This window comes from Gordionus sp. m RMFG-2023, chromosome 1 (assembly GCF_954871325.1).
Source record: "Gordionus sp. m RMFG-2023 chromosome 1, tfGorSpeb1-WG-v2, whole genome shotgun sequence".
In the NCBI taxonomy this organism is placed as follows: Eukaryota; Metazoa; Nematomorpha; class Gordioida; order Chordodea; family Parachordodidae; genus Gordionus; species Gordionus sp. m RMFG-2023.
In genome coordinates, this window is record NC_088775.1 from 21,223,231 (window position 1) to 21,247,689 (window position 24,459).

The 24,459-nt window shown below is 26.2% G+C and overlaps 1 protein-coding gene across 5 annotated transcripts in view; it reads left to right on the plus strand.

The window, feature by feature from the left end:
* LOC135930797 (uncharacterized protein KIAA2013 homolog) overlaps nt 1-24,459 on the plus strand; it is a 52,011-nt gene that overhangs the window by 1,816 nt on the left and 25,736 nt on the right. For all 5 annotated transcript variants that reach the window (XR_010572893.1, XR_010572891.1, XR_010572892.1 and 2 more), the window contains exons 7-14: nt 15,299-15,357; nt 15,402-15,494; nt 15,536-15,618; nt 15,663-15,863; nt 18,927-19,038; nt 19,685-19,753; nt 20,622-20,821; nt 22,943-23,184. Coding sequence is in view for 2 of the 5 variants with exons in the window: in XM_065467585.1 (XP_065323657.1) it covers nt 15,299-15,357; nt 15,402-15,494; nt 15,536-15,618; nt 15,663-15,863; nt 18,927-19,038; nt 19,685-19,753; nt 20,622-20,821; nt 22,943-23,184 (1,059 nt within the window). In the remaining 3 variants the exon portion in view is untranslated. The remainder of the gene's footprint in view (nt 1-15,298; nt 15,358-15,401; nt 15,495-15,535; nt 15,619-15,662; nt 15,864-18,926; nt 19,039-19,684; nt 19,754-20,621; nt 20,822-22,942; nt 23,185-24,459) is intronic.

The window sequence follows — 24,459 nt, forward strand, 5'->3', positions numbered from 1 at the left end:
TTAAGTGTTAAAATAATTTTCTTGCACTTATTTTTTATGAGTTGTTAAAAGATACTTTTTAAATGGATCTAGATATAAATACATTGCCTAAAAGTGGATTTCAAGACAGATATATTGTCTGTAAACTACTGATACAATGTTAAAAAAATCTAGATACAGATATAATTTTTATCATACATATATATAAGTTAGCCTTGTTCTTGAACAGAAACTTTTATAAGAGAACAAAATATGTAAAACATTTTTATATTTTGTTCTCATTTAATTCGACCACATAAAAAAAATCAATACCCCTATTTCTATCGTTTATTTGAACAAACGAGAATTTATTTAAAAAAAATATTTACTTTAAACTTATAATTTATTTATTAATAGTAGGGGAATATTTATAAAAATTATTTAAAAAATTCTAAATAAATTTATTTGTTTAAAATAATTCTGTGCATCAATGCTATTGTTTTTAATAATTAATGGAATTCATGGCTATACAATGTATTCCTTTACATGATATAAATTTCCTTCACAATCTTGAATTGATATTAAATTTAAATGGAGAAAAAAAATTATATTTAATGAAATATCGTCAGCCTAGAATTGGAGTTCTCCACTTGTGCAAATGTTTAAAATGAGAAAATCAAATATAGGAAGAGCTTATTAATCAATTTTGACAGAGCAACTTTGGCAAAAATTATTATTTTTTAATCTAGTTTTTATTTTTATATATATTGGGAATAAATAAATTATTAACCACTTCTAACTCAAAAATTTTGAAAATGTCGAGTGGGGCACTCCAATTCTAGACTGACGATTTATTTTTTTTATTATAAGTTTAATATTTTATATATATTTTATTATATTAGTCTTAATATTTTCTAATATTTATTTAAATTATATGTTCATATGAGATATGAATTTTGCATTTTAATTTTTATTTTTAAGATAAAAAGCGTTAAATAAAAGTATATCAAAATATATCTTAAAAAGTATCTTAAAACAGATACCTCTAAAATAAGATGCAGATACTTTTTATAAAAGTGTATCTGGATACAAATACGGAATTTTTATATCTAGATACTTTATCAACTCTGTTTTTATGTGATTAATTTTAAAAATAAAGTTTAGTTTTAGTTTTATGAAATAAAAAGTAAAAATTTGTGGTGTATATTGAATAAAACTAGGGGTGTAGGTGTACCGATACCACTTTTTGGAGGCCGATCCGATATTCTCGATATTAAATTGATATCGGCCGATTACGGATCCGATATCATCAAATTGTATTCTGTAAAGATACCAATAGTTTTAATTTTTAGTATACTTTTTATTAGTATAATATCTATAATTTAACTCTACCATAACTTATGTCATTTGAATATATTATAATGATCAGTTATACTTTATATTCAATTTAATTGCAATTCTAAAAGTATATAAAAATTTTTATTGTTAAATCACTTTTATATAACATTAATCTATATACATAATAGGTAATAAACAAATATATTATGAAATTTGAAATAAATAATTAAAATAATATTTAACATTAATATATCGAAGATTTCTTTTTACGAACTGTTTGAATTTATGAATTTAAGAGACATGATAAATTGCTTTGAATTATTAAACGGGAAACACTATATTTACAGCGATAGTGATTTCATTGAATTAATTTGTATATTCATTAAAACATAAATAGTTATACCAAAACTTGAATTAATAAATAAATGTTATAATTGCTTATTTATGTGTCTTATTAATTAAATATGGAAATTAAACAAGAATTTACACATAAGATCCCTAAGTTAGTGGGTCCTTTTACTGAAATTTATTTAGACAGAATATTAAATTACTTTTCGACCAGTACATTATCGGACTCTATTAAAATTAATACTTTGCTTAATAATTTATCAGACGAAGTTTTTGACGACATTAAGGCAATTTGTTCTGATACCGATATTTTAGATCTTAAAATTGTGATTAAAAAGTTAACCTATCTTTTACCAGCGCTAAATTTAAATACTTTAATTAATAAATTTAATCTTCTTCAACAAAACTCATCAGAGAGTTTTATGCTGTGGTACATTAGAGTATTGAAACTTCATAAGAAATGTAATTTTTTGGACGATAGTAGATTAAAAGAGAAATTACGGACATCTACCTTAAACGATAAGATTAAATACAAATTCTCCAAAAATTTTGACCTTACATTGAATCAGATGGTGGAATTAGGGGTGAAACTGGACTCTAGTAATATTAAGTCTGAGGATAATGATATAAGTTATATAAATAATGATAAAAAGTCCGATAAAGATAAAAATTTTTGCAGTAGAAATGATAATAATTTTAGAAATAATCTTAGAAATAATTATGATAATAGATATAGAAATGGGAATTACAATAATAATTTTAGATACAATTATGGTAATAATAATTCGCGATACCACGATAATTATAACAATTATAACTATAACAATTATCGCTATAATAATAATAATCAATCGAATTATGGTAGAAATAATACATGGTATGATAATAATCAAAGAAAACAAATCCAATACGGTGACGGAAATCGTAACAATTACCAATCTTATTACAACAATTCAAACAATTATAGAGGTAATGATAATAATCAGAGAAAGCAAATACAATATAACAACAACTCAAATAATTATAGAGGTAATGATAATAATCAGAGAAAGCAAATACAAGATAACAACAACTCAAATAATTATAGAAGTGGCGACGAAAATAATAGAAAGCAAATACAATACAATAATGATTACAACATGAATATTGAAGAAATTATTGAAGAAAAAGGCGACTCTACAAAGAACAAAGATGATAATGATTTTAATGTCAACAATTTATCTGGCGATATGATTAATGACAAAGATAACGCTTTTATGACTACTTTAAAAGTGAACGACATGGTTACTTGTATGCAAGTGGACACTGGATCCAAATACACTATTATACCTCATGGTCTGGCTAAAAAACTTGGTATTAGAGATCTTAAGAAATCCGAGCTACAACTCACTGCTTATGATGGGAATTTAATCAAAATCATAGGAACTACTCAAGTTAAAGTGACTTATGATGGTATTTCCAAATATTTACAAGCGGTAGTGGTTGAATCAAGTAAAAATGCCTTGTTGGGACGTACGTGGATCAATGCTTTCAAAAATATTTTAAATAAATTTATAGCAAATATTGACACTAATTATGAAGATGAAATAAAAAAATTGATTAAAGAGTGTGAATCGAAATTAACTAATGGGCCAATCAACAAAGCAAGTGTCAAGTTACATTTAAGAAGTGATGCCCAACCTAAAATTATACCGCCTAGACGCATCCCTTATTCAAAAATTGATCTTGTTTGTAATGAACTCAAAAAATGGATACATGATAAAATAATTGAGCCGGTGAATGATGTCCGATGGGCAAGTCCTGTTACCGCTGTCTACAAAGAAGATGGGAGCATTAGGCTTTGCGCTGATTTTAAGGATACTGTAAACCCAGCTTTAGAAGACTTTAGATACCCTCTACCACGAATTAATGATCTATTTGCTAAACTTTCGGAAGGAAAGAAATTTACGAAGATTGACTTTAAAAATGCTTTCTTACAGATTCCAATTGATAAAAGTTGCAGAAATATTTTAACCATATCTACGCATAAGGGATATTACCAATTTACTAGACTTCCTTTTGGGCTTAAGACCTCATCTGCAATTTTTCAACAGATTATGGATCAAATCTTCGGTGACATGGATGACGTTATATTTTATATTGATGATTTACTTATAACTGGAAAAAACGATGAAGCCCACCTTAACAACATAAAAAAAGTATTTGATAGGATATCATCGTATGGGCTAATACCTAACTTTAATAAAAGTGTGTTTTTTAAAAACAAAGTGAGGTTCTTGGGTCATGATATTGACGCTAAGGGGATTCATGCTAATCACGACAAAATTGAAGCAATAATTAATATGCCAGAACCAAAATCAGCTGCTGAATTATCAACATTTCTGGGAATGGCTGGCTACTATAGAAAATTTTTGAACAATTTTGCGGAAATTGCCGATCCTCTTATAGGGATAGCCACTGACGCATCAAAATGTGGTTTAGGAGCTGTACTATTTCATATTGAAAAAGATGGTAAAGAAAAATTTATAGCTTTCGCGTCGAGAACTTTATTAAAGTCTGAAATGAACTATACCAATATTGAGCGTGAGGCTCTCGCTATAATGTTCGCTATAAAGAGATTTCAGGAATATTTAATCGGCACAAAATTTACAATTATTACTGACCATAAGCCTCTAGTTCACATCTTCACCAAGGGTCTTAAGGATAATAGCACCATGTCGTTAAGACTCCAGAAGTGGAATATTACATTAGGGGGATATGATTTTAATATAAAATATAAAGCCGGTAAATATAATGTTGTTCCTGATTGCCTTTCGAGATTACCACAAGAATGTCGTGATGAAACTATTGAAAATGTAACCATTATAAATGAATATGAGGACTTATCTATTAACTTTGATCAAATTCGTGATGAAACTTTGAAAGATATGGAATTAAAACAAGTCATAAATGATATTAATAACAACAGACCTATAATGAATAATATTTATAAAAACATTGAATTGGAATTAAGTATAATTAAGGATTGTCTTTACAAAAGCAATAAAATCATAATTCCGTCTTCTATGAGAAAAACTATACTACAGTCATTACATGAAGGTCACTTGGGAGCAGGAAAAATCAAATCCTTAGCCAAAGATTACATGTGGTGGCCTGGTATAAATAATGATATCGTTATGGAAGTGAAAAGTTGTGACGATTGTAATACACGATAATCCTATAAAGATACAAAAACCATGGGTTTCGGCAACCAAACCGTTTGAAAGGATACATATAGATTATGCGGGTCCGTTTTTCACAAAAAATTGGTTGATAATAGTCGATGCCTACAGCAAATTTCCAATTATTATTCCTGTTAAAAATATTACGACTGATGTTACTTTAAAAGAAATCTTTAAAACTATTTCGCTATATGGAATACCTGAAACTATAGTTACTGATAACGGCACTAACTTTACGAGTAACGATTTTGAAAAATTTTGCAACAACTTTGGTATTAAACATGTGCTTACATCTGCTTATCACCAGCAATCCAATGGCCAGGTTGAACGCATGGTTAGAACGTTCAAAACACATATGAAAAGGAATATTAAAATAGACCCAGATATCGCACTTAGCAAATTTTTATTTAATTACAGAAATACGCGTAATGATACTACAGAAGTTACACCATCACAGAGAATGTTTAATCGAGATATTAGAATTAAATGGGACTTATTAAAACCGATGGAGGAGAAGGAGAATAAATTAAACGTTACTTTACCACGAAATAGAACTTTTAACGTAGGAGATTTTGTTTGGTATAAAGTACAAGGTGATGATAAATGGTGCAAAGGTATAATCACACATAAAGAAAGTGATATGATGTTCCAAATTAAGACTGAGAAAGGTATTTTGAGGAGACATTTAGATCAAATAAGAATTAGAAACTGTTTTAACACAATTATTAACTATGACTCTAAGGATTCTTTTAAGGAGGGAAGTATGGACAAAAATGTAAAAATTACTGATAATAACGATATAACACCTATCTCTAGACCTGTGCGAATTAAAAAAAAACCTGCTTATTTAAAAGACTATGTAACTTAAAATATAAAATAAATATTAAATTGTATAAAGTAAATTAAATATTAAAACGCTTATATTAAAACGCAAGAAATTAAAACGCTAAAAATATAACAATCTTATTGATTTATCATTCTTCATTTATTCTTATGATAAACTATTATTTCTTATTCGCAACTTATTTATGATAATAACAATTTCGGAAAAATGATAATAACAATTGAGCACTATCAAACAAGCTATGATTAATGGAGACAATTTACGATATGGATATCAAGCTTGTGATTAAACAAACCATTCCCATCATAAGCAGTGAGTTGTAGCTCGGATTTCTTAAGATCTCTAATACCAAGTTTTTTAGCCAGACCATGAGGTATAATAGTGTATTTGGATCCAGTGTCCACTTGCATACAAGTAACCATGTCGTTCACTTTTAAAGTAGTCATAAAAGCGTTATCTTTGTCATTAATCATATCGCCAGATAAATTGTTGACATTAAAATCATTATCATCTTTGTTCTTTGTAGAGTCGCCTTTTTCTTCAATAATTTCTTCAATATTCATGTTGTAATCATTATTGTATTGTATTTGCTTTCTATTATTTTCGTCGCCACTTCTATAATTATTTGAGTTGTTGTTATCTTGTATTTGCTTTCTCTGATTATTATCATTACCTCTATAATTATTTGAGTTGTTGTTATATTGTATTTGCTTTCTCTGATTATTATCATTACCTCTATAATTGTTTGAATTGTTGTAATAAGATTGGTAATTGTTACGATTTCCGTCACCGTATTGGATTTGTTTTCTTTGATTATTATCATACCATGTATTATTTCTACCATAATTCGATTGATTATTATTATTATAGCGATAATTGTTATAGTTATAATTGTTATAATTATCGTGGTATCGCGAATTATTATTACCATAATTGTATCTAAAATTATTATTGTAATTCCCATTTCTATATCTATTATCATAATTATTTCTAAGATTATTTCTAAAATTATTATCATTTCTACTGCAAAAATTTTTATCTTTATCGGACTTTTTATCATTATTTATATAACTTATATCATTATCCTCAGACTTAATATTACTAGAGTCCAGTTTCACCCCTAATTCCACCATCTGATTCAATGTAAGGTCAAAATTTTTGGAGAATTTGTATTTAATCTTATCGTTTAAGGTAGATGTCCGCAATTTCTCTTTTAATCTACTATCGTCCAAAAAATTACATTTTATTAATTAAAGTATTTAAATTTAGCGCTGCTAAAAGATAGGTTAACTTTTTAATCACAATTTTAAGATCTAAAATATCGGTATCAGAACAAATTGCCTTAATGTCGTCAAAAACTTCGTCTGATAAATTATTAAGCAAAGTATTAATTTTAATAGAGTCCGATAATGTACTGGTCGAAAAGTAATTTAATATTCTGTCTAAATAAATTTCAGTAAGAGGACCCACTAACTTAGGGATCTTATGTGTAAATTCTTGTTTAATTTCCATATTTAATTAATAAGACACATAAATAAGCAATTATAACATTTATTATTTTATTAATTCAAGTTTTGGTATAACTATTTATGTTTTAATGAATATACAAATTAATTCAATGAAATCACTATCGCTGTAAATATAGTGTTTCCCGTTTAATAATTCAAAGCAATTTATCATGTCTCTTAAATTCATAAATTCAAACAGTACATCCTCCGTACCGTTTATCCTAGAAAAGTTGACATCGCAATTATAAGTTAAATCAAATAAAATATCGTAGATGGAAATTTGATGGGGTACATTTAGTACTTTGAAGGCGAACATAATTGATGAAAATAATTTTGAAATGACTTACCCTTATTTTATCCATCTTATATAGAATTGTTTGTACCATTTTATAATTTTTTTTATTAACCATATTTACAAAGGGAAAAAAATTTTATTTTTAAAAAAAAATTTCCATGAGGCGAGTTTCTTTTGCCAAAACTGGAGCACCATGTAGAGTAACATGTAAATGGTGCAGGTAAATAAAAAAATATATTTTATTAACTTTATTGTATATATTAATACTATTTTTTCCATTTCACACTTCTATTATATACATTTTTTATAAGTCCAAATTAGAATATAAACGAAATACAAAAAAGTAAAATAATATAAAAAAAGTAAGGTTACGCCGTTTATAAAATAAAATTAGATTATAACACATAATAAAAATCAAATAATAAAAATTAGATTATAACAAAAAATAAAATTTATATTGTAATAAATAATAAAATTAGAATAATGCAACAGTACCGATACCACTTTTTGGAGGCCGATCCGATATTCTCGATATTAAATTGATATCGGCCGATTACTGATCCGATATCATCAAATTGTATTCTGTAAAGATACCAATAGTTTTAATTTTTAGTATACTTTTTATTAGTATAACATCTATAATTTAACTCTACCATAACTTATGTCATTTGAATATATTATAATGATCAGTTATACTTTATATTCAATTTAATTGCAATTCTAAAAGTATATAAAATTTTTTATTGTTAAATCACTTTTATATAACATTAATCTATATACATAATAAGTAATAAACAAATATATTATGAAATTTGAAATAAATAATTAAAATAATATTTAACATTAATATATCGAAGATTTCTTTTTGGAAATACCAAAATTTCAAACAGAAGTCAGCTTGCGGCGATGGCAACTGTCAATATCACCAGCTTCACTAAAAAGATATTCTGAAGAGATTATCGCACACTTTTATAAACAGAATGAGTAAAAAAATAACAATATGGCAGAATGTTTATTAATTAATTATTATTATTAAAAAATATATACATAAAAATGGATTTCGAATTTATTTATAAAAATAAATGATTTTAAATATAACTTTTTTTAAAAATTTTATAACATTTTATTTTTGTTAAAGACGCCATTTTATATCGGATCGGATCTTAAAAATTTTATAATATTAGCCGATAACCTATATTATAAAATGGGTGAAATATCGGCCCGATCCTATATAAAATATCGGTACTCCCTAATTAAAACTATAAAAATTAAATGATAAGATCTTTGTCTATAAAAAATTTAAAAAAATCCTTGTAACGAGATTCTTTTTTACATTCCAAACTGGTTTTTATTTAATTTTTATAATAAATTTATTAATAATTTAATTAGGAAAATTTTTACAGTTTTTAGCGATATAATATAAAATAACAGATTAAGCCTAATATTATAATTATATAATATAGTCATTATTATATATTTATTACTTCGGCACATTTTTATTTTTTAAAGATGTCTTTCTCGTTGTTAACAAGGCACAATATAGTTCTTACTTTTATACTTCTTTACAGGGACTTTATAATTTTATTTTTTTATAGAAAAATATCTTATAATTCTAATTTTCATATTTTATACAACTATAAAATTGATAACTCAAAAGTAAGAATATAAAATAAAATATGAAATATTTAAAGGCTAGCATTCCCTTGTTCATACGAAATTGCTTGGTAAGTGATACCTATTTAATCAAAATATAAAAGTTAATCTTAATTTATTATATTATTAACATTACTTTACCTAAGTGGTAGTCCATGATAGCCCAGCTCCAAATAATTTTGCACATGATTATGAAAATCTGTGAAATCATAAGGAATAAATTGATTCATAATTTGAAATATATTGTTTACTATATATTCCCTTGAGCTTGGTGGAATTTATGAACTATTTGGTTTTGAAAACCCCGGAAAAATTTTCTATTGGGTTCAATTGTGGTGATTATAGGGGAAGATATTCTATCCTCCCTTTATAGGCATTAATAAGATGACTTTTATGAATTGATGCTTATCCATAACTAAAATAACATCAGATAGTAAAATTTTAATGATCTTTACCATGAACAGGCACGTAACCAATGGGGGGGGAGGGGGAAATTTCACCCCCCATCGCAAATTTGACTGTTTTCCTAAATATCATTTTAAGCTAATAAAAATTTTAGCCCCCCCCCCCCCCCAGCCACGTCAAAATTTTTCAATATCAAGCAGAGTTTATCCTTACTGCTAGTTGCATTAATAGATTATTTTCATATAGCTCACTATGATTTGGAGGAAAATGTGAACAGGAAGAATGAATGTAGATGAATATTTCATAATATTTATATAGATGTTGAATTAAAAACTAAATCTTATAGAATATTATAAAATATCCAATTTCATCCCGTTCTTAGACACTTTTTTATCGCAAATTAAAGTACGGTTTTTAGATATGAAACAAGTCTTTGGTAATCTTCAAATTTTATTACCTAAAGACCCTTCTTCGTTTTCTGATGCCATTATTGGTAAAATTAAATATTTAGCAAAATTTTATTTATATGATATGATACTGAAATCAATTTAATCAGTGAATTCGAATTGTGGCTTATGATTTTATCTGAGCATGATATTGATGCGCTCAATAGGTATAAGGAAACCTTGGCTTAATATTTTGAAGGTATTTAATATTCTTGCATGTTTTCCTATTACAACATATACGAATGAAAGGACCTTTTTTAAATTGAGAAGGTTGAAAACTTATTTACAAAATACTACTTCCGAATCTCGGCTAAATGGATAGCTCTGTTAAATATCTACAGAGATTTGATTCCAACGACAAACGAAATTCTTGATGAATTGGCAAATTTTCCACGATAATTAAAAATCGCATTATTATTCTAGTATTTAATAAATTTTTTGTATAATATTGTATTTGATAATTAGTTATAAAAACTTGTTCTTTAAAAAATTTTATAGTCAATATTTTATACACACTACAAAGTATTTTCAATAAATTTTTTTTTATTCTATTTATATTATATGAGAATTTAAGTTGAGACTAGTTTTTAAGCCAATTTTATAAAAAAAAATTGACACTAAACTTTATTTCAATTTTATATTTTTATAATATACCTAACTTAAAATAAAAATTGGGTTATAACCTTTATTTCTTCTTCAAATATTCCTAAGCGCGAATTAGTAAATAAAAGCTAAATTAATATAATTATTATTGAATTATGAATAATTTAAAAAAATAGCTCAAAGATATGACCCGGCCAAAGGTGGAGGAAAAGCTGGCCGAAGGCCAGCCAAAGAAGGTTTGGGGGCATAGCCCCCCCCCCCCAAAAAAGAATTGCCCCCCCCCCCATATAGGAAAATCCTGGATACGTCACTGATCATGAATCTCGGAATAATATGCCATTATATGATCCTCCAATGATTTTATAATATATAACTCTGCCAATTCCTTTGGTGCAAACGCAAAGTACACTTACGTTTTTTCCTTTTGAGAGTGGAACCTCTATTGTTGGCCTCACATTGGATGTGCCCAGGCATATAAGAGTACCACATAAATGAAATTTTCTCTGAGGATCTTTAGTAGTTTTATGCATATATTGATAGTGCCTAGTGTATTGCTACTATTCGGTTTTTTGCCATCTTGTTTTAGACCATCTAAGATTTTTAAAGTATTTTCTTATGGTTCTTATATTTTTTGGCCAACCGGAAGGATTCTTAATAATCTCTTTAACCTTAAAGATATTGCTAGCCATTAATAGGTTTTTAATTTGTCCTTCCATAAGTATTTTTTATTTTTCTCCCTCCTTGTATAATGGTGGATCAATTCTTTTAATGGCTAGCCTATAATTTCTGGGAATGTATCCCCTTTTATTTTGTGAGAGACCCTTGACATGTTAACAATTTTAGCGATTTCCTTTAATCTTCATTTGTTACTCCTCTGGCATAGTTAACGTTTTCATTACCATGTCAATTTTTTCTTTATTTTAACAATAATATGTTCTTTTAGGTCTATGAATAATCGAGGATGCTTAAAATTTATATCTTTATCTATGATAACCGAAATTGATTGGGGAAAAGTTGAATATGATTGTTAATTTAGCATCTCATTCACATCTGAGATGGGCATGAAATAATTGGGAATAAAGGAGAGCTATTTGAGTTATATTAACGTATATAATCTATACTAAATATTTTAAAATATATTATATAAAAAAAAGAAAATTAGACGATATGTAAAAATATTAAATTAATAAATGATATGTAAAATTATTAATTTCTAAATTGTTTTTTTTATGTAAAATTATTAAATTTATAAATATGGTTTTTTAAAGAATATTTTTTTAATTACAAACTTCAAGTGTGGCATTTAAAAAAAATTGTACAGTATTTGTATGTTTAAATGAATAAAATTATAATAAGATCATTTTATTAGGTTTCATCAACATCTGGTAAATAATATCCCCCCTTTCATTGTAATTTTGCATGTAAATACATATTTATTTTGTACATGTTTTTGTATATTTATTTTGCGTCAATGTGTTATTTTTCCAACTTTATATTATTTTTTGATCGCGTTTTTTTTTAAAATTTATATATCTCATTTTATCGGAAATTTATTTCATTGTGTTTAGAATACCTACTCTAAAAATTTCAGACAATTTTGCCACGAACTTTTAAACTTAAGAAAATTTATATTAGAATTTCCATTAATTTTTTATATAAATTATAAATGACTCAAAGTTTAATAGCAAAATTGTCTATTCATAAGATAAGTATTAAACAACATGGAATGTATTTCCGGATTTTTAAATTTAAAAAAACGCGCTCAAAAAATGATTTATAGTTGAAAAAATAACACCTTGATGGAAAAAAACATTGACGTTAACATATATACATAATTTTTCATTATTTTGATGAATTAATAAAAAATAAATTATTGAAAATGGTCAAAGATAATTTCACTTTTTTAAACTAAGGATATAACAGATGGGGAAATGTTTTTTTATACAAAAATAAAAAATCGTGATAAATTGGACAACTGTCTTAGTTAGGCAAGAATCTTGATTCCAACGGTGCCCAAATTAGACAGATTTGAATATAATGTAAATTTACAAATATTATCATAAATAAATGCAATACCAAATGAACAAATATTATATAAATTATTATATTATAATAAAGGATGATAATCATAAAAGTAGATGAATATATATTATATGAAAATATCTCTGAAAATCATAGGATAGGAGATGTAAAATTGATTCGAAAAGCATTAATAGATAAATTTGATTGACGTTTTTTGAGGATAATACATATAATTAAAAATACGAATTATTCAAATAATTTGAATGGAAACAAATAATAAATTTTTAAATTATTTGATTTGTTTAAATGAGTCGAATACTTATTCACTTAGGGCATCGTTTTTTTTTCACGCAAAAAAAGCTTATTTTTAGTTTTTGAGGGTTTATAACTTGCGGAATATTTTTAAAATAAACATAAACATTGTTTAATAAATTTTATTTATTGAAATAATTTTTTTTATAGATTCTCCATTAATTCATTTGAATAAAGCCCAATTTTCATATTATTTTTGATGCTTTTATTTAGTGTGTGTTCTTTTTTTATGACTTACTTTAAAAAAAGCATAATGCCGGCTCGTCATCTTTTCCCAAAAAATTATCCGAATTCGTTAAGCATATCAGGGCTCGGACGCCTGAACCGAACTCCATTTAAAAAAAAACCGAACATTGACTTATACCTTGCCATCGAGGAAAATAGGATTGACACATATTGCAATGTTTTAAAAAATTAATTGTTTTAAAATAAAAATATAGCGTTGATAAAATTTGAAACGTTAAGGCTCGTTTTTGAAAATAACATCTATATAATTATGAAATTGAAAATTTATGTTTTAAAAAAATCAATTTTAAAATTATTATTTTTCTTTGATTCATCGTTCGTGCCGCCGCCCAATCCCGGAATTTTCACTGTTCCCAGTAAATAATTATTTGCCATAAAGGAATCTAGGAAAATAAATCCCCTAAAAAAATCCCCTTTTTTTAAGATATTAAAAATTACAAAATAAATAAAATCGGAGAAGAAATTCCCTATAAATATATCCACGAAATAAAAATCCTCAAATAAAATATTTAAAAATTTTGAGAAAATCAATTCCGTGGAATTATTTTCCGCTTACCGCCATAAATTAATAATAAAAAGCAAAATTTGGATAATAGCTCAACTAAAGGAATGTTAATGAATGAAATTTTATAATTGGATAAAACATATTTAAAATTAAACAAGTATCAGAGGTAGGATAAAGGATTAGAGAGATATGGTCTAGGGTTAATTAGAGGTTTGAGAAATATGGGTTAAGGTTAAATATAATAAAAATATAATTTAATCACTTTTATCAACAATTTGTCAATCTGACAGGTCATGTGATTATAAATAGTAGAATAGGAATTCAAGTAACGGCAAATTCCTTGATTTTGACTATAATCCTAAATATCTCTTCGTTTTAATCGTTAAAATGATGCAGATTAAAACAAATTGCGCCATAGATGACTCTTTGGATGTTCAAACATCTATTACATTTTTTTAGAATATGCCCTGATCTAAAATCTACCTATAAAAATATTCTTACCGATTTTTGTCATAAATCTTTTATTCATATATATCATTTAAAAGAGAATATTCTAACTATTAGATGTCAGCAGAACCGACCCTTGAAAATTTTTTATCGGGTTTTTTGAACCGGCTTCTAATTATTTTTACCCAGCCCGTGAAATATATTTTGTACATGTTGCTAGACCTAGCCCCAAAATCTATTTCTACTGGTCGGGCTGCGCCGACCTCTACTTACAACTATATTATTTTAAAATTTAATTAATATTTAGTTTTATTTGGATGGATGACAGTTCTTAGATTCATCTTACTAATTATAGGTTTATCAATATAACATATTTTATATAAATCTGACCCCCCCCCCCCCCATTCTATTTTTTAGTTGATTTATTGTATATAATGTATATATTTTAATTTTTTTTATTATAATCTTAAGTATTTACCCAATATCAATATTAATAAATTATTCATAAAAATTATTAATTTTCAAAATTGATATACCCTTTTCATAAATTAAACGAATCAGGGTTTCCGTTGATTTTAGCACATTATAGTAGAAATCTGCAAAGTTAGGCCCGGCCTGAGTCCCTAATTATATTTAAAATATTTCCAGTCCTAATATTTTTTAAAAAAATTGGGCCGGATCGGGTCGGATTTTGGAAATTTTTTAAAATATATCTAAATTTTTCAATTTTATATTGAATTTTTTATGTAAAATAAAAAATTTTGATTTTATTTATTGAAACTAAACGCCATATAACATATATCTTTTATTTTGAGTAATTATAAAAATTAATTTCTATATTTAAATAAATTCGGGCCGGGCCGGTTAATTATCTTAAAAGATTTTTGGGTTCGGGCCGGGACTTTTTAAAAAAAATTTCGGGTTCGGTCTGGGCCGGCATAACTATTTAAAAAAAAATTTCGGGCCGGGCCGGGCTTGAAAAATTAGGCCCGATGCAGATCACTACATTATAGTCGAAATAAAAAAATTTTCACCAAGCCCCCCTCCCCACCCCATCTTGGCTAGGAGCCTGCAAATATTTCAATATTCTCAAACTATTTAAATACTAAATTATTCAGTATGTATATGCTTATTAAAATGTTTTTAGAGGCATATGTAACCTCATTTTTAGATGGAATTGTCCGAAATTTAAAATGTATAAAATACGTAAGTTCAACTATTATATAACCAACTTTATCTTTTATTTTAAGAATTCAGAATGTGTCTTTTTTGAAAAAACTTTTATAGTTCATAGAAATATTCCTTCATTATTGATACAAAAATTTACCATCAATAACCCTTCAGTATAATATAAATAAATTCTTTAGTTTTATTTAATAAATAGGATTTATCACTGGAGTTCGATGTAGAATCCAAAAAAGTTGAGAGTATATTTCAACAAACAAAAATTGATTTTCAAGATCAAAAGTTATCTTAGTTTAATTATAAAATTGTACATTTATGTTTCACAGCCTGATTCCAAAAACTCAATCGATATTTGATCCAGATTTGTTCGAAATATTTTATGGAAAAACGATAAGCACCAAAATTAGCCATGAATTTGGTTACAAACGAAATTCTCCATTTTTTCGATTTTTTGCTCCTTCAGACCTTTTTCTTCACGCCAATATCTTAATTCTTAAACCCAAAACGATTAAAGTTGCTGCTAGAAGGTAATAATATCATTGGTTAAACTAAATAATCAAATCGAAAATATATAATTTGAACCAGAACAACTCTCCTAAAATTAATAGGAACTTAGCCCCTTTAAAATTTATAGTATCCAAAAACGATTTTAACAAAAGTGTATCAAATTTTTATGTATATTTTTCAAAAAAGATATATTTTATTTTAGAAGTTTATTTAGTTGTTAACAAAGTTTAGGACCTGGCCACCCCTGGAACAGGATCAACTAAGAACCAAAACCAGAATTGCTTTAAAAAAATTATGAAACCACAACCCGAATTACTTTTATAGTAAAATATTTAGAAATTAGAACCATTTTTGTCCAGGCAAACTCAAATATTACAAAGCATGTTGAAGTTGTTTTGATGATAATACATTATTTTGCATAATATGTTGCTATCAATTAACCTTTAGTATTTTTCAGGGATCCAAACCGAACCTGAATCGAACCGCTAAAATGCCTCTGAACCGGTTCGAACCTCGTGATTTTATGCTGCTAAAATAATGTGTAAGTTATTACTAGTATATTGCAAAATATTTTAATTATATTCGAATTGTTTTAAAGATTTTTATCAATCACATTTGATTGATAAGTGTCAGTCATAATTTTTATGAACTTTAGTATATTGCCATTTTACAATATTTTTTAAATTTTTTAAGCTTATAAATTATTATGCCTAGAGCAAAATTAAACCCCATATAAAATTATTTTACTTATAATATTATTAATGACACATCAAAATGTAATATTGCTGATTGTCAAATAAATATGAAAGGTAATCATGGCGCAAATTTGTAGCGTCACATAAAAAGAAACCACCCTATAGAAATCAATAAAATTAAAATATCACAACAACAAATTCCTAATAAAATAAAAAGGCTTAAGATGCCATCAAACCAACAGACAATAGAAGAAGTATTTAAAGAACAAACTACTATATCAGTGAAGCTAAATAAAAAAATAATAATTGATGCTTGTACTGAGCTGGTAACTTTTAATGGTAGACCATTCACATTAATCGATGATAGTGGCTTTAAAAAAAATTCTGGATCCTATATTAGAAGGTTTAGGTAATATTAAAATTAATTCCCAAAATATTCAATCGAATGTTGCAGAATTAGCCTTAGATATTCTGTAAAATATAATCAAAGAAATAAATGGTAAATTGTTATCTCTAAAAATTGACTGTGTTACTCGTCTAAACAGGTCCATTATTGGGATTAATCTTCAGTACATTCAAAAAGCAAAAATTGTTCTTAGAACACTGGCATTGAAAGAAATTTTTGAACGGCCCACTACAACTGTACAGAACAACGTGGGGCAAATCAAATTAAGATGGTAAAATTATTTATGGAGGATAGTGATGATGACAATCAATTGTCTGAAAATGATGAGGAAGAACAAATACAAAATATAGATATTTATGATATTTATGATATTTATACTAGTTTCACAAATGTACCTGATGAATTAGCAAGCAATCTTAATGATTCTCAATATGATATTATAAATATAAGATGTGCTTCTCATATCTTACAACTTGTGGTAGCTCATGCATTAAAAAATTGCTCCATTTCTAATATTATTATTAAAGCTCATACTGCCTGCAAGAAGCTAAGGACAAAATCGATATCTATCATACTAAAAAAATTAACCTTAAAAAGACCTATATTGGATTGTTACAGATGGTTATCAACCTATGACATGCTAGAGAGATTGAATGAATTAAAAGATATTTGTGAGGAGTTATCAGTATCATATAGTGAACTTTGTTTTACAACTCTGGAATGGGAAGCAATTATAGGGTTGGTAAATATACTAAAATCAATGAAAGTAGCTACCAAGAACTTACAACTTGAGCAGCTAACTTTAGGGGATTTTTATGGCATATGGCTGAAAGCTAAATTAGAAATTTCCATTTTTACTTCACCCTTTGCTGGTTCAATAATTGATACTATGAATTTTAGAGAGAAGCAACTTTTAAACAACAATGCCTTTTTGTCATGCATATATCTAGATTTAAGGTATGTTTTAAAAATATTATATCTTATATAAATTTAATCAATAATTTTATTTATTTTAATTAATAATTTTATTTCACTTTATATATTTTTCTATCTATACATAAATATAATAAGATTTTTTTAATGATATTTTTAATTTTTATTATATAGATATCAAGTGCTTTTGACTGAAGAAGAAAAAACCAAAGCTAGAGAACATATTATTAAAATATGGCATAACATGGAATCGAACTTTGTTATAAGAGTGGAGTGAATCAACACCGGTTAATGGATCTTCATCTGAAGAGGACTTAGTAGAAAGTCTTCTTTAAAAAAAGATGTGAACAACAAAATCTCTTACAAAAATCGGAGAATATTAAAAATATTTTAGTTAATTTTTCTAGATAACCTAGGTTAAATAAAAATATGAATATTTTAGATTATTGGAGAAATCAGAGTAATCGATACCATGAATTATATAAATTGTCTGATATCATACTGGCAGTGCCAGCTACCCAAGTAGTGTAGAAAGATGTTTTTCTACAATTAAATTTATACTATCCCCTTATAGATGTAATTTGAGTGTGATAAGTACGGCTTAATAAAAATTTTTTAAATAAATAAAGTTATAAATATTGTTCATATTATAAAATTAATCATTGATATCTATTTGTTATATATATAAATTAAATATTATTTTATATTATGCAATTAATAAAAATGAAGGTTTTATGTTTGTGTTTTTTTATTTTAATGATAAAAAAAATATTTTTCCCTATACATAATTCGAATGTAGGCGTGAATACAAAAATGTTCAAACCGGTTTATAGAGGTTCGAACCGAACCGTTATTTTTATTTTTTACGAACCGAACCTGAACCTTGAACCGTTATTTTTATCCGAACCTGAACCGAACCGATATTCGTTTCGGTTTGGATCCCTGTATTTTTACCTTATAAAAAAAATTTCAGAGTAATAATATATTTAATATTTATGAAATATATATTCACCAGCAATTAATTTGTTATAATTTTTTTTTATATTTAGTAAAACCGAAGCTTATATTTACATTTTTATGCGATATTCGTTAAAACTAAACGCTTCCAATAAAGATGATAATAATTCAATAAATTTACAGTTAGATGAATTAATCAAGAATGTAAGCAAAACACATAATGCTATATATGAATAGAGGTTAGCTCACTTTTTTTAATTCTTATAATGAAAACAGGAATATTTATATATGTTTAGAGTTTATATTTTTTATTGCCCGGGCCGTGTGACGTATAAAACAAATTTATTCTGAATGGGCCCTCCAAAAAAATTAATATGACGGGAAAAAAATTATTGATGAATTCTGATATTTGATAGAAGTGATAATCCATAAAGTGTAGTGTTTTTAATTTAACCACTCCCCGATATTATAAATATTTGTTTATTTTGGTATTGCATATATTTCGAGGAACTATCTTGTCGGCTTAGAATATACAGAAGTTATACAAATTAGGTTAATAAAAAATGAAGTCAATTCAATCCTAGAAGTTTTAAACTGTTTTTATTCACAAAATCCATTATATGAATGGTAATTTCAACTATTAGAAGTTTCGCGAAGTTAGAATTGATAGTTACATCAGCTTTCAAAATAAATTTATGCTTAATTTGCTATAAGATAACTAGACGCTATAAAAATTGAGTTTATCTCAAATTCTCTAAGGCAATTTTCATAAAAGACGTTTTTACAAAACTGAAAAAAAAAATTTCCATTTTTATTTCACATATCTTTTGTAATATTTATTATTTTAAAGGACGTTAAAATTGCATTTAGTGAAAATTCTGAAAAGATTATCAATGAACATATATTGTCATGGAATAACGTAATATATAATAATTTGGTTCTTTTTAATAACGTAATATTTTGAAAGCTTTATTAAAAACTCTAATTTCTAAATAGAATCGATTTGCATGAGATATTGAATTATAATAATTATGTTAGTTTATAAATATTAGGCAGACACTTTCATCATCTAAAATTCACATTTAACTATTTTTTTAAATAACATATTTCAAACTTGTGAACTTGACCTAAACCCGGAGTCGCTAATACTATATTCCCAAAAAGGAACTACAATTATCTAAAATTTTCCATTTAAGTGAGAATTCAGGATTTATAATATTGTTTAATTTTTGGCCAATTGTATAGAACTTTAATTGTTGGACATACTTTCATTTTTTAATATTGCCATTTGTGATTTATTTTTCATTGCAAAGATTGAAAAATGACAATTAGTCTATTAAAGTAAACATTCCATTTGTGATTTATTATTCATTGCAAAGATTAAAAAATGACAAAATTAGTCTATTATAGTAAACGTAAAGTTCTTTTTATAATTTATAAACCTTTTTCTATATAAAAATTTTGATTTAGTATACTCTAGATATTGTGATAAACTAAAAATTTAATGCAATTGGTTTTTATATACCTTTAAATTATGTTATGTTAAAACAAAAAGGCGATAGATTCTTTGTAAAATTTTTTATTTATATTTAATTATTTTGCCAGTTGTCAGTACTATTTTAAAAAGATAATTTTTTCTAATGCAAATTCGAACCTGAAGTCGAATCCAGGTTTAGGTAGAGCTTCCAAACCTGAACTGCCCCTTTTTTCCCTTAAAATTAAAATTTAAAATTATTTTAAATTTCTATGGAATTTTGATTTTTAAAAGTAATATTTATGGAAAACAGATATGGAAAAGTGGGTTTGCTATAAGCCAATCAAAATCAGCATTAGCTCTAAATGGTGATAAAATTAACTCGACCTTTTATCATTATTTATGTCATCAACCCTCAAACTCTGACAAAAATCAAGAACTTGCGCTTTCATTAACATCAACTGGCACACAATCTTTTTTCAAAGATAATTGTTACAGCTCCCATACAACTTTGTAAATCTATCAATTATTTTTAGAAATTTACATTAACATAAATATTTTCTATAATTAATTTTTAGAAAAATAAATAAAAATATATTTAGCTGACGAAACTATCGGCGGCCGGCGCAATTTTCAAAAATAAAAGCGGCATAAATCGGCGCAGTTATAAATTTTTATAACATAAATTTTTTTAATTGCTTAATAATTAAAAAAATATATATAAATACATTATTCTACAGATATCTCTGCATATTTTTTAATCTTTATTTAAGAGAAAACTCATTATAAATCCAAAATCGATTTCGTAATTTTATAATTATCATGTATAAAAATTATTTTATTTAAATTTTCGGGACATAATGATGATCTCCTTGAATTCAACGTCAATCCAGTATTGGGTGTGCTAGTCGCCGGAATACAAAGAATTTTTTTAGCGAGCCTGGAAAGATTGGGAAGTTCGCTCTTCTTTTCTCCCCAAAAATTTAGAACATCCATATCTTGTGAATGTCGTTTTCCAAGAAGAATATGGCATTCTTGTTCTAAGTCACCTAACGTGGAATCATAATTTGTATTTGTTGAATGTTTATTTGCCAATTTTGTCATATAACTTGAATTCAATAATTCCTCTTGATCCTCAATAGCTATATTTACTACCTGAAAATCATCATTATCAAGTTTAAAATGTTTTATTATAAATTTTGAAGCTGAGAAATTTTGCTCTATTATATACTTTGACACAATTGTCAATTTTTGAAATCTTGGATCTAAGAGAGAAGCCAATATCTAGTTATTTTTTTAAATAATAAATAAATTAAATAAATGAATATACTTATATATTATTACTTGCAGATTATAAACCGGAAATTGTAACGCAAGTTTTTTTAAAGCATATTTTCCTTAAATGAAATGATTACAGAACTATATTTACTATTAAATGTTTTTCAATTTCACTTCTAAAAAGTAACGCGTTTAACATAGTCCCGTTTTGTACTGATAGAAATTCAACAGTTTCTTTATTTTGAAAGAAATGCCAATAGTTCTTCTACCACATCAGATTCGTAGTTTGATAATTTGAAAAAGTGTTTTCCAATTCTTTACATTAATAAATTCTTATTTAATCCAGATGGTTTATAGCATAATTAATATACTATGCCAACGTGTTGGGACATTTAATTTTAAGGTTTTCATATACAGAATTATTGTTATTATTATCATTGGAATTGCCAATTTGAAAACGGGTATCCGGATATGGACAGTGCTATCAAGATCTATCATGTCTGATTTTAAATCTATTTTGGAATTTTGGTTTGGATATAAAATATTTTCTTAAATCTTGCGATTTTGATGAAGTATCTTCTTTAATATTATTATTAAAAGTCAAGTGTTTTAACAAATTTCCTGTGCTAATGTTGATTGAAAATGAATTTTATAGCTAGATTATGTTTTGCAAAACATATATTTTAATTTATTAAAGATTTAGCTTAATACGAGAAAATAATATTTAAAAAAAAAGATAATTTAAAAATGGCTTATTTGAATCATCGTCTACGATAGCCTTTTCTAAGCAATAATTACAGTAAAATTTGTTAGCATTTATGGAAATTGTTTTATTATCTATTTTTAAGTGTAAGAAACCAAAAAACTTCCACACATATGTTTTTTTATTTTTATTATTTACTTTTAATATATTAAAATTATTTATAGATTTATTAAATGTAGATGCATCCATTTTAAAAATATGTAATTATGGTAACTTTTGAATTTTAAATTTTTGATTGACTGAATTCTATAATTACGTCAATATAATTATGATTTAAAAATATGTAGACAATAAGAATTCATCAAAATCCTGTTTGACATTAAAAAAATTACAACAGTGATGTTGACCAATTATTAGAATAAAAAGGTATAAAGTATTAGAAAAAAATTCTGCGCCGGTCGTGCGCCGCAGTGAAAGTGTTATATGAGATTAAGAAATAGCTCCCAACAATCAAACTTAATATTTCTTTTTAGCAACTAAGTATTACCTAAGCATTTAAAGGAGTTTTGATAATTTATTATGAATGTTAAATGATTTGTTATTCTGACCGATTAGATAGCTTATTTTTATTAATTATACTATCACTAAATTAGATTATCATCAACCTTATGGTCCGAAATGAAATCAAGGAATAATATCCTAAAAACGTTATACTTATGGGATTTGACTCTTGATAAAAACGGGTGTTATAAATTAATTCAATCGGGGATAAGCGGGGCACTTCAAGCTTTAATTTATAGTGTCGGAAGCTTTAAAATTACTGCTAATCACTTGGAATTTTCGATGGACCCCAAAGAATTGCATAGGGATATGGTCTTTAGATATATTAATTACAGTATATTATTTAGTATTTAAATACTTTTATATTTTTAAATATATATTATTTCTATTATAATCAATTTTGAACATTATTTAAAACTGTTACTAGAAATTTAGTATTTTTTATTTAAACCATGACTTCTCCCTACCTTATTTAAATTGTGTTGGTATATGCTGAACGTTAACAGGGTGCCTTACCCAACTGCGAAAACAAAATATTTTATCATAATTCAATTTATAAATAGTACAAATTAATATATGATTATGTTCATATGTTATCCATATTTAGTTTTTTAGAATATTTTAATTACATTATTATGGGTCAATTAAAATATATTATAATTAATTTATAAAAACCGGAAGGAACCGATAATAACCTATGAATTTTTAAACTACAATAAACCAATATTCACTTGAACTGAACTATTATGCTTAGCGGTTCGACATCCTGGACATTACCAACGCACTTTAAATGCTTTGACTGATTTGAAATTTGAAATATTAGCCTCACTGGAGGGTGTACTAAAGCGTTTCCTATAGCCAAAAGGGCATATTTTTTATATGATCTTGCCTAAATGATTAATATTTAGCATTGTATAGTACTCCTTAATAAATCTTAATAAATTAGGAAATATGACAACATCAGAAATTTTAAATTACTGATAAAAATAAAAGTACTTTACGAAAAATAATATATTATATTGAAATAAAATCTCGACGGTGTTAATCAATACATTTCTCCCTCTGTATCAATTCTACATTTTTTATTATGCATCTATCACATCTCACTAACAAATAATCCATCGCACTTTTAGGACTACCCGATTTGTAACTCACCACCTTCTCTGCTTTCCTTAAACATTGTATTACAAACAATCATAGACTGTCCCACATGTATCCTTCTCTTCGTTACTTCTACATACCTGAGGAGCATATCCCGAGATAATATTGCATAGCCTTCTATTAAAGAAATATTGATTATCATTATCCTGCTATTTAGCCTTTTGGCTTCTATTACTTTATCCATCCATTTCTCTGCAACAAATACGTCAATACCGGCTTTACTTTCATTACCTCATTGTCAGAATCATAACTGGTTTCTCTATCAGGTTTCTGATTATATTTTACCTTAAGCAAGATAAGAAGGTCCATGGGGTTTGGACTGTACCTTAGTTTTAATCATAAGGGATTTAGAGCGGGATTTTTTTCAATCGGATGCCATTCCTGACATATACCCCTACCTCTTTAGATAACTTTTGCACCCCGCCGAAGACGGTGATCATATTCTAAA